Consider the following 11,834-nt stretch of genomic DNA (forward strand, 5'->3'; position numbering starts at 1 on the left):
TTGAGATTCATATCATACTCATATAGAGCAAACAGCATGAACCGCGATAGACACGATTGTTAGCACTAATATTGAGGATAGTGAAGAACCATGAACCGAGAAGCAGCCAACTCGACGACCCACAATTTAAAACTTGCTTTGTCTCGCGTGAGTTGATGACTATACTTTTTGGGAGCTCTCAATCGTGTGCATCGATCAATCCGCCAGATATGGAAATTCAAGTCGAATCCAAACACGTTTCCATATCTTCCCATCTCCCACAACCTCTCGCTTTCCTAGTCATACATAAATTTAATCGCTGTACTCCTCACAGATGTATTTAAATCCAAAAGCTTCTCGTGGGTCTTTTGTCGCTCACCCTTTTTCTCTACTCCCCTTTGTTTCTTCGTTGTCAGCGACTGCGAACCATGACGCCGGTGGTGGGTGAAAATCTAGTTCAGAGGTTTGACGCTGAAGCGGCTTCGTCGCTGGTGCGTGACCTCCGGAAGGTTTATGCATCCGGGAAGACCAGGGACTACGGATGGAGAGTCTCGCAGTTGAGGATGGTGGAAAAGATGGCGGCGGAGTGTGAGAAGGAGATCTTCGAGGCGCTTCGTCTGGACCTGAACAAACCTGAGATTGAATCCTTTGTTCACGAGGTCAGTTTAGTATGATGGTTTTCTTTTAGTTTTTTTTTTTTTTTCTGAAATAGTGCTGATGGTTTTCTTTTAGTAGCTACTGGATTTGTAGTAGTTGGACCCTCTGTTTCCATATCTCTTTTGAGTTTTTGTGTTGCTTGGTGATTGACAAATTCTGATGATACGCATTCGATTTGTAGTTGTTAATGAGAAGTCTGGGTTGGGTGATGAGCTGTTATTTTATTAGTTATTGTTTGAAACTACATAATTCAAACTAGCCAGTGGATGGAAACTTCGCATTCGGCGGTTTGATTTTTGTGTTCACATAAGTGTTTTTCGGAATTAGTCCTACTCCATTCATTGGTTTTTGCGTGGCTACGTCCACTTTTTGGATGAGAATACTTCTCAAACAGGTCTACCCTTCATAGACGTCAAAGTATTTTGGGTGGTTCACGAGGCACTATTGAAATTTGATATTATATATGATTTTCTTTATTGTATTTCACAAGTAAACTATTGTGAAGATCAGTTCATGCTTTTCTTATTCTTAAAGAGAAATTTTAGAACTTCTTCCCTGCTTTTCTTGTTTTTTAAGAAATTTTTTACAACTTTAGATTGGTTGAGATAAAGTTAACACATAAACTTATGCCAAATAAGTAAGAGAATGTTGCTTAGTATTGAGGGATCTACGAATCAGTTTTTGTTAAGCGAATTGCAGGGTTTTTCATCTTAATTTGTTACTTAACATTCGTTGGTTAGTTCTCACTGATTACATTCTAAGGATATTAAAGGAACAAGCAACATCCTTTTGCTTTATACAGTCATTCCGTGATATTTTTAAATATAGAATTATTTGTCAGAGTTAGGGACTCGTAGGTGTTGGAACAAGATAACCTGCATGTAACTTGCTCATGAAACTCTCGGGTGTGATGCTGTGGATTCTTCTTCATCCCCTGTATTTTAGGCACTTGTTATTTTATTGTCTACAATATTTCAGCAAAAGTAGCCAGCAGGAGTTCTTCAAGACAAAAGATGCTACTTTTATTTGGTTAACCTCTCATAACCACATTCAAATACCTCACTAGAAGAAGGATTGTCCTCGTAGCATGAAGCTCAATCCAATACATATTGTTGAACTTATAGTTTTCATCAACTTCATCAAATATGAAGATATTCATGGCACTGAATTTATCTTGATTCATCAGATAACTAACTCTTAGTTTTAGTTTTACTTAAAAAAAATCTTAGTTTTAGTTATCCTTTTTTGATTGTCATAAATTGTGGATAAGTTTCTTATAATTCTGATTACATTTTCAATTCAGATCTCTAAATATACTCGTGCTGTCTTCATAATACTCTGTCTTTGAATTATATAAGTTGATCTGCGTGCTGAGAAATAGTTTTTATTCTAAATGGATATCTTCTTAAGTGATGTTTTGAGAAGTTACCAGTATGGTAAGTCGTTGAAACTTATCCTGAAGAAACAAGATGTTGATTGGGCTATTTTGGAGAATTTCCTTTACTTATGAAAGCAGGAACTATCTTGTTGATAAAAATAATAAGTCACTTACTCAAAATAAATAATAAATTTTGAGGATCTTTGAGTAATGCAGAAATTGCTTATGGGGAATTAACTTGTGCTGAAGAAATTGTAACTAAATATTTTATTTTTCTATTTTTGGTGGTTATACGAATATTTTCTGAAACTCATGCCTAAGTTATGATTCATTTTGCAGATTTCTCTTACTAAAGCCTCCTGCCATACAATGCTCAAAGAATTGAAACACTGGATGGCACCCGAAAAGGTCATTACAATCTTTTAGTTCTATTTTCTCATGTATTTGAGTTGATTATGACTATGTGATGGTAGTTGGTAGACCCAGTATGATTAACTTTTATACCTATTTGCAGGCAAAAACTCCATTGACAGTTTATCCTGCATCAGCTGAAATAGTCTCTGAACCACTTGGCGTTATCTTGATCATTTCAACATGGAATTATCCCTTCCGTAAGTGAAAAGCCATTAACTTTTTTTTTTTTTTTTTTTTTTTTTTTTAATGTTGATTGTACACACACAGACACACCCCTTAACCTCGGTGAGACTTGAACTCAAGACCTCAGACTTAAAAGTCCTCATTCTTGAAACCTCCCATGTGATCATTGAGTCAAAGGCCCAAGGCACAAAAACCTATCAACTTTAACAAACACAATATTGTGTTTATATAGTTATTTGGATTGCTACAAAATATATGTAATGTAGAGCATTTTGAGCGAAGAATGTGAAGATCTTCATGATGAATTAATCAAGCATGAAACAATCAGGATGCTGGTTCTGTATAGACAAATATATTGTTCCCATTTTTGAGGGACATGGTTTACTGGATTGATGGCCTTCAAGGCTGCCAAAGAAATCATGGCGATTTTCCTGCGCAATGCTCAATGAAGATCAAAACCCTTTTGTCTTTTATCTGTTTGGACAACCCTCTGATTAAATATTTAGTAAATAATCACCTTTTACGTTGGAATTTCTGAATCAGTTATCCTTGTTGTGAAATAAAACTTGCACCGTGTGACCATTTTTTTATCCTAGTGAATTTGACCCTGGGGAAATACATCTTGGATGACTTCATTACCGGAAGATTAAAAAGTTCTCTGGTCTATACTTGTACTTGTGCTCCTCCTTTCAGTTTAGCTATCTGAGAATGAGAGTTGTTTGGATTTCAAAAAATGTTATGCTTATATTTTGGAAGAGGTTTCCTAATTTTTGCAAGTCATTTTTGGGATGAATCTGGACCCAACGTTAACATATACTTTATTCTATTTTATTTTGGTATGCAAGCTAAAGCTAGAAAACAGTAGTTCTATGAAAGGACTGTTCTCTCTCCTGAAAAGATGCGAACTTACATTTATTTTCTTTCCAGTTTTATCTCTTGATCCAGTCATTGGAGCTATTGCAGCTGGTAATACTGTTGTCTTAAAACCATCAGAAGTTTCACCTGCCACATCCTCATTACTTGCAAGAATATTGCCAAAATATGTTGACAGCTCTGCCATTCGAGTTGTTGAAGGGTCTGTATCAGAAACTTCTCTTCTTCTGGATCAGCGATGGGATAAGATATTATATACAGGTTCCGATCTCATACTTATTTATTTTTTAATGTTTCATAGGTTCTTGTATTGCCTAAGATGTGATAACAATAAATAACTAGAAGTCTTTTAGCTTTTCCTTTTCATTTATCTCTTTTCTTAGAATTGTCTTCAACACAAGATGTCCTGTTATAAGAGATAATAAAATCAGTCTATTCATATCATTAAATCATCATTGCTTTTAATTTAACTACGTACTATATGGTGAGGTTCTTGAGTTCTAAAGTTACAGAGTTGGAAAATATGTGATGTTTTAATGTATTGCATTTTTCCGCCTTATTTCGTCTTTTTGTTTCTGGCATATACAGTACGTAGTTAAATTAAAATATCATGCAGCTGTACAATGTCACATATGTTTGTAGAGCTAAATATGTTTTTGACTGATGAGAAATTTTATTGAAGGAAACAACAACAAAATAATAAAGATAAAGGGCCAAGGTCTCAAACAAGAGAAAAAGTAAATACAGGAAAAAATAGAAAAGAGAAAGCCTGTAAGGGTGGGCACATTGTAACAACAAGTTGTTGATGAGAAATAACTCCAACCCTCAACCCCTCTGGCTAGAGGATCCGCCCCTGAAATGGCTGTGTGAACATGTTTTTTAGAGGCTTGCTATGAGGAGGTCAGGTTTTCAATACAAAATGATGCTCAAATTTCCAAGGGTCCTTGAGGAATCCTTTTCCCAAGAAATGAGGACCTAAGGATCCCTTTCAATAATTAAAGGAAGAGAAAAATCTTCCCTGAAAAGCTGAAAAATATCATCACTAACTTCAGTCAAAGTAGAATCAGCCTCACTAATGGGTCCTGAGAATGAGAGAAGTTTTCCCAAGAAACAAGGACCTAAGGATCCCTTTCAATAATTAAAGGAAGAGAAAAATCTTCCCTGAAAAGCTGAAAACATCATCACTAACTTCAGTCAAAGTAGAATCAGCCTCACTAATGGGTCCTGAGAATGAGAGAAGTTTTCCCAAGAAACAAGGACCTACGGATCCCTTTCAATAATTGAAGGAAGAGAAAAATTTTCCCTGAAAAGCTGAAAACATCATCACTAACTTCAGTCAAAGTAGAATAAGCCTGATTAATGGGTCCTGAGAATGAAAGAAGAATATGGCCATCATGATTTCTAATAGCACTTCCGATACCACCCAATCTCTTTCAGAGCTAAATATCTCACAATGGATTGTGTTATCACATTGAATGGAATGTTTTTGGTTCTCCTACATATGGTTTTGTAATTGTAATTGGCTAATTCTACATTTGGTACAGGTAATGCAAGAGTTGGAAAAATTGTGATGTCTGCAGCTGCAAAGCATCTTACACCAGTAGTGATGGAGCTAGGAGGAAAGTCTCCTGTTGTTGTCGATCCAAATACCAATTTAGAGGTACACTTCTGTTTGCTATGGATACAGACAAACCATTCTAAACCATATTGCATCAGATTATATTATTAATTTAAAAGTCTTACTGTTTCTTTGTTTTGATGTTCCTAGGTTACCGTGAAGCGGATTATTTCCGGGAAATGGGGTTGCAATAATGGACAAACTTGTGTTTCCCCAGATTATATAATTACAACAAAATCATTTGCTCCAAAACTGGTAGGTTCCAAGTCCTGGATCCAGCTTAGGAATTTTTCCTTGGAGTTTGTTTCTTTGGATAATAGAAACTTTTGGTTACATTAGCAACCAAACCTGTCTGATGAATAAGATGCATCCCCCATGATAAAGCTTTTCTTTGAAACTGAAAAAAAAATTAAATCTATACAAGTGAATTACAAAATATTCATATATTCAAAATAATTAAAATCATGTAGCTTGAGTACTTAATATCAATGGTTTCTGTTAGTCTACATGGCATCTTAAAAAGAAATTTGAGATGTATAGTGAAGTAGACTTTCTTAGAGTAAGAAAAGAATTGACAAAAGTCAAAGAAAATTTCAGGTATTTTCTATTTATGGAGATGTTACTGTGAGAAAATCCAACTAAAAAAAAATTCTTAAAATGATAAATAGATGGATGTGCAAGAAACATTGAAGCATAGGTAGTATGATCTGTTGCTCAGTGATATTAAACTTGTGAAATTCTCAGGGTATTTGTTTAATCTGGTTTCCTGAATGAATTATCAAGGTGACTTGGTTTTGTAATGCTCTGATGAAAATATCCTATAGTCAGAAATGACAAAGAAGTTTGTTAGGTTGAATGTTTACATATCTGTGGGATATGAGATCCTTGTGCGACTAAATTTTTCTGCGTTCTGTCTTCCTACCATTTTAACAGATAGAGGCATTCAAATATAGATTGGAGAAGTTCTATGGGAAGGACCCACTGGACTCTAAAGATTTGTCACGTGTTGTTAACTCTAACCATTATAACCGCTTGACTGGGCTTCTGGATGATGATAAAGTTTCTGATAAAATTGTCCATGGAGGTCAAAGAGATGAAAAGCACCTGTAAGTATATATCTGTACAATGCTACAAATATACATACTCACATTAGCTTTTAGAATTTAAGACAAATGACATGTCTTGAGGAGTTACTTTTTGTCATCATAGATATATTTCTCCCACCATCCTGCTGGATGTTCCACAAGACTCTTTAATAATGAAGGAGGAGATATTCGGGCCCCTACTCCCCATTATCACGGTTTGTACCTAGAAAGGATTTTCTTGAGTTGGATTTTAAATCTTTTGGTAGTAGTATAATATTTTTTCATACTCTGAGCTTGTATTTATCTGAATTGACAAGGTTGATGATATAGAGGAGAGTTTTGATCTGATTTACTCAAGACCAAAGCCTCTTGCTGCCTACCTCTTTACTAAGGACAAGAAGCTAGAGCAGAAGTTCATTGGAACAATCTCGGCTGGTGGCATGCTTATCAATGATACTGCAATTCATGTAAGAGCTCTCTCTCTCTTTCTCTCACTCTCTTAACAAAGATGTGAAACTGATCAGAAGGCCTGATTGTGTCCTGTTAAACTGGTTCAATCAGGTTTAAGACTAGGTGGACCTACTATTTTTTAGTTTGTATAGAAAACCAAAAAAAATCTTCGTTTTTAACTTTTCTAGGTTGAAAGGCCCTGTTTCTTTGTAAACACTTGTTTCCCTACCTTACAAAGGTCTGGTTCTGGTTCAACAACATTTAAACCGAGCAGGTCATATGGGATTCTCTAACCATGGTTTATGACATGTATTCCATATGGAAATTGGCTTGCCGAATCTCCCTGCTTTAGGATAACAGAACATTCAATTACAAGAAGACAATTCCATTGAACAAATCTATCATTGAAAGAACAACTTCGTATTTAGGCAGATGGGTTGAGCACCAAAACATTTGTGAACAACTACCTTCAGTTGCAAAGTTGTGTGATCTTCTCTGCACATTCTGAAAGAGGTGTAATCATGTCTCCTTGCATCCTGATATATTTCATCTTCTTTCTCTGTATGATTCAGCTCACAGTTCACAGCTTGCCATTTGGAGGAGTTGGAGAGAGTGGAATAGGAAGTTACCATGGTAAATTCTCTTTCGATGCTTTCAGCCACAAGAAGGCTGTCCTGCATCGAGGCTTTGCCGGGGATGCTTCTGCTAGGTACCCGCCATTTACACCCAAAAAGAAAGCTGTATTGAGAGCTCTGCTCAATGGAGACATCTTCGGTCTGATTCTAGTTTTACTCGGATGGCATAGAACCTGAACTTATTCTGCTCTCTCAGTTGTACAAGATAGCAGTTTTTGCCTCTGCTTTCTGCTTTGATTTTTATCCAAGTTTGTAAAGAACAAAGTGAATAAATTGTTCTTCTTCATATTTATCATACAGAATGTTCATAGTGTTTTACTTTATTCCATATACGAGATACAAGTCTGTAATGAAAGTAGCCAAATACTGAACAGATGTGAAGTTGTGGAAGTGAACAGCCGAAACTTGTTCCATCTTCTTTTATCTATCAGCCCAGAATCAACAAATTTGCATGAAAAGATTATGAGTTAAAATATGAACGTTGGAGTGGTATATTGGCTACCCTACGTGCTGCAAAGGAAATCTCTCCACTGGTAAGATACGACTTTCAATTGTCATATCAAAACAAGTGTTTTAGTTTGAAAACAGATCAGATAAAGAGGTGTAAGCAAGCTAAGATGAACATGTTAGAAAATACATTCAGGGGTATTTTAATTATTTTATTATTTCAGTGGTTAATTTTTTTTATGTCATTTTGTTCTGCATATTAAATTTTTATTAGTGGTTAAATGTTCATGTACATAGGATGTGTAGTTAGGGAGATGTAAAGAGACTATGTAATTTTTAACTCAAAACACCTATTTAAGAAGTTTGAGAATTCGTGCACAATTCCCAATGAAGCCGGCTCTTCAAAAATTTCTTATTCTCCTTTCTCATTTCTTTCTCAATTTTCTCCTCTTATTTCAGGGGGGGGGGGGGGGGGGGGGGTGGGGGTGGTGGTGGTGGTGGTGGTGGTTAGTAAACAAAATGGATCTTTGAAGTTCATGTTCATCTCCAACATGAAGATCATGTTAGTCATGTACATGAACGTCAACTTCGCACTTGGTGTTAGTGTTGACGACTTCATGTACATTGGAAAACAGTTTCCAGCATTAGTGCCCCAACATGAGAAAAACGTAAAAAACAAGAGAATCCCTAAACTTTTACAGTACACTTAATTATAACATAATCCTTAAACCCCAAATTAAGTAAAACAACCATTATTACTACATGAATAAGTTATTTAATGTACAATTAAATATATTTATATATTTATGAATTGAATTAGATATTTTATTATGCATTCATATGGTAATTACATGAGCCAATGAAATACGCACATGATTAATTACAAATAATAAATAAATAACATTATAAATAAAAAAACGAAAGTAATACGTTGAGTTGTTAATTTATTAATAACATATGATTTTCCATTTTCACTTTAGGCCTAAAAGAATCATTAACATTTTGATATTTGAAGTAGATAGATTACAGTCAAGCTCTAAGAAGCAAGTTACTTTTAGTGTTCTAGCATGTTGAATATTTTTAATACTCTTAAAAATGTTTGGAAAAGTTAATGGGGATTGTTAACATTTTTCATATTCAATTAACAACTAGTGAATTTGGTTCAGGTTTGAAAAGCAAAGTGACACTAGTAAACATAGTTGTGGTCTTCTAAATATGTAAACCTCTTACTCTTTTGCTTGCCTTTCTTGAAGCAAAAATCTAAATTGATCAAGTTTAACTTTCTACCCCCTCTTCTTGAATTATTTCGTGGAACTCGCCTCGAGTCTCTCAACTATATGTTTAAGGTTGGGACCTAAACAAGAGTTTGAACTATCGTAATATGGAAAATGAATAAGGGCAACATTTCCCTAATATATTTTTTTTTTATAAAACAACATAGGGTCCACCCTCATTCCACTCCTAGTAATGAAATCATGGTGGTCTAACCAAAAGTTTAAATTACATGAACATATACACAAATAAAATTAAAATTTAAAATATTTTAAAATATACAATAATTTCTAAAAATTATTTATTAATAATATTTTTCATATTCTAAATCAATTTACACCAATTTTTTATTCATATAAGGAATATTTTTATTTAATATGAAACTCATCAGTAATTTAATAAATATGTCTATGTTATTTTTTTATTTCATAAAAGTTACTAATGAATATTGCTAATTGAATTATGAAATATAAACAAATAACTTAAGGAGTTTAAAGAATAATTTTAAGCAATTTTTCTTAATTTAAATTACTATATATGATATTTATGTTGAAAATTTTTAAAAAAATTTACAAATAAAAACCTCTTCTTTTTTTAATTTTTTATATAATGAAAATATATATTGCTTAGATATTCATTATTATTTATTTTTAATTAAAACTTTTCTTCTGTTGTACCATATCTTTCATGTTTCGACACCCACCAACTTTCCGATAATACAAATCCATTAATGGATAGTTTTCAACACCCAAATTTATAAAAACAAATCATAAATTTTTTAACATTAATTTAACTTTAAATATATTTTATGAATTAAACTTCAAAACTCAAATTTTATTAATAAAAAAAATCATTTTATTACTTGTTGTTTTCTTATCAATGCACTCATGTTGTGCATAGGTTGGTTTGTGAGTCTCTAATTACAATACCTCCAATCATGTTTTTCATTAGTGTGACAACCGACACCTCAATTTTATGACATTTCAAAGAAAAAAATATGAAAAATTCATCTTCACATAAATTAATCCATCATCTCTTAGCATTATTCTTATACTTTGCAATCTCTTATTATTATCTACCCACCAAACACCTTTGCAGTCTCTCTCCAGATTCTTTCAATTTTCTCCTCTCTCAATCCAAGCCACATGGCAGTCTACACGTTGGTAAACGTCTTTTCTGACGTAGGATAATCACAGTCTACACGTGGCAACCAAGAAGAGGATTAGGCCTGTTCACATTTGTTGTCATAGGGCCCACTCGGAGGATATTTGTCCCATGAGGATTGAATTGTCTCGTCATGAATTTTCACATATAGGTATGAAGACTTTGAAGCATAGATCGATTATAAGAAATAAGTTAATTCTAATATGTTTTTGATTATCATTCAAGTAAACGGGTAAATAAACAATAATAATATATAAAATTCTTGAAAATTTTAAAAAATAAGAACATATTTATAATATATGAAGGTAGTAAAAAATTATATAATAAAATAAGTAACAACATCCTTCTAAGTATATAAAATTACAAGAATACCCTTACATTATCGATGAATAGAGCTTAAATGATATCATTCTTAGTCTAACAAATCATTGAGCTAATAGAAAAACTTGGTCTAATCATAATTAACCTTAGTTTTTAAGTTTCTTGGGTATGATATCTTCATATGAGGTTTGATCTTCCATATGTTGTTTATTCTGAAAACTCAATCAAATTTATGAGATTTCTTGGGTATTGATTTGATGTCCTCAAATTAGGTTTGATCTTGCATGTGCTATTTATCGACAACAGAATAAAAGCATATTAACTTACTATAAAATTTCTATATCAAATATTCTAGAATCCTTAATTATGTCAATTAGTGGAAGTTATTTGAGGTAAGGGTGTAAATGGGTAATGGATGAAACAAGTAATGGGTATTCTATTATCCACTCTATTTACCATACCTTTGTTCTATTACTCATCTGACCTGAATGGATAACTGCTTACTTTGTAAATGATTAAGTAAACGTATATATAAATTGATAATTTAATTTTATATTATTTTATAACTACATAAACATGGTAATAAATAGTTTACAATAATTAAAAATTAAAATTAAACTACAACATCACATAAGATTTATATAAATATAATAAATTATTTTTAAATAAAAAACTATTAAAACTTATTAAAAATAGTTTATTATTCTCTAGTCTCTTCCTTCTTCTAGGTTGCATACATATTCTATAGATCCGAAAAATCCATTATCTATATCTATTTTGTTAATAAAATGGGTGACAGGTAATCGGGTAAATTAACTCGAATTCATAAACGGGAAAAAAAATCTTTTATATTTTTTTAATTAACTAGTAAATAGGTTAATTGGGTAATCAGGTAAAATTGTTATCCCTAATTACAGATTTGGTAGAAGGATAACCAATTTAGAGCAAGATTTTACCATTAGGGGTTGTAATGCATTTTAGGAGTTCTAATATTATAGTGGTACAGGTACGTACAGGTACCACTATCAGTTTTTATGAACTAATCAACCTTATATTTGTAAAGGAACCAATAATTGTCGATTACAATAATGTACTCACTAGATGAAAGAAATTACTAGAAGGGTTTAAAAGAGCCCTTAATCAAGAGATATGTTCATAATTTGATAGTGCTTGTTTGCTATTGTTATTTTATTAAATATTTATTAATAATTTAAAATTATATGAAAATGAACCATAAGTGGAATGTACACGAGAGAAAATGTATATAACATATTAGCATGTAGTATCATTTTGGAAACCACAAAAAAGAAAATAAAAAAAGGAAGATAAATGTATTTTCTATTGTTCGGAGAATCTTC

At 32.8% G+C, this 11,834-nt stretch overlaps 1 protein-coding gene across 2 annotated transcripts; it reads left to right on the plus strand.

Moving 5' to 3' along the window:
* Positions 1-280: 280 nt before the first annotated feature.
* On the plus strand, positions 281-7,650 carry LOC137950008 (aldehyde dehydrogenase family 3 member H1-like). Of its 2 annotated transcripts, none has more exons than XM_068796336.1 (10): positions 281-638; positions 2,354-2,422; positions 2,529-2,625; positions 3,539-3,745; positions 5,029-5,144; positions 5,253-5,357; positions 6,036-6,208; positions 6,312-6,402; positions 6,505-6,654; positions 7,210-7,650. In XM_068796336.1, the coding sequence occupies exons 1-10, from the start codon at positions 408-410 to the stop codon at positions 7,447-7,449; spliced, it is 1,479 nt and encodes a 492-aa protein (XP_068652437.1). In that variant the 5' UTR covers positions 281-407; the 3' UTR covers positions 7,450-7,650. The 2 variants fall into 2 exon arrangements, with proteins under 2 accessions (XP_068652437.1, XP_068652438.1); XM_068796337.1 differs by having other exon boundaries at positions 3,575-3,745.
* Positions 7,651-11,834: the final 4,184 nt, after the last annotated feature.

This window comes from Aristolochia californica, unplaced genomic scaffold (genome assembly GCF_029961685.1).
Source record: "Aristolochia californica isolate CCGP_79_NKW_82.1479 unplaced genomic scaffold, dmAriCali1.0.hap1 SCAF_14, whole genome shotgun sequence".
NCBI classification, from domain to species: domain Eukaryota; kingdom Viridiplantae; phylum Streptophyta; class Magnoliopsida; order Piperales; family Aristolochiaceae; genus Aristolochia; species Aristolochia californica.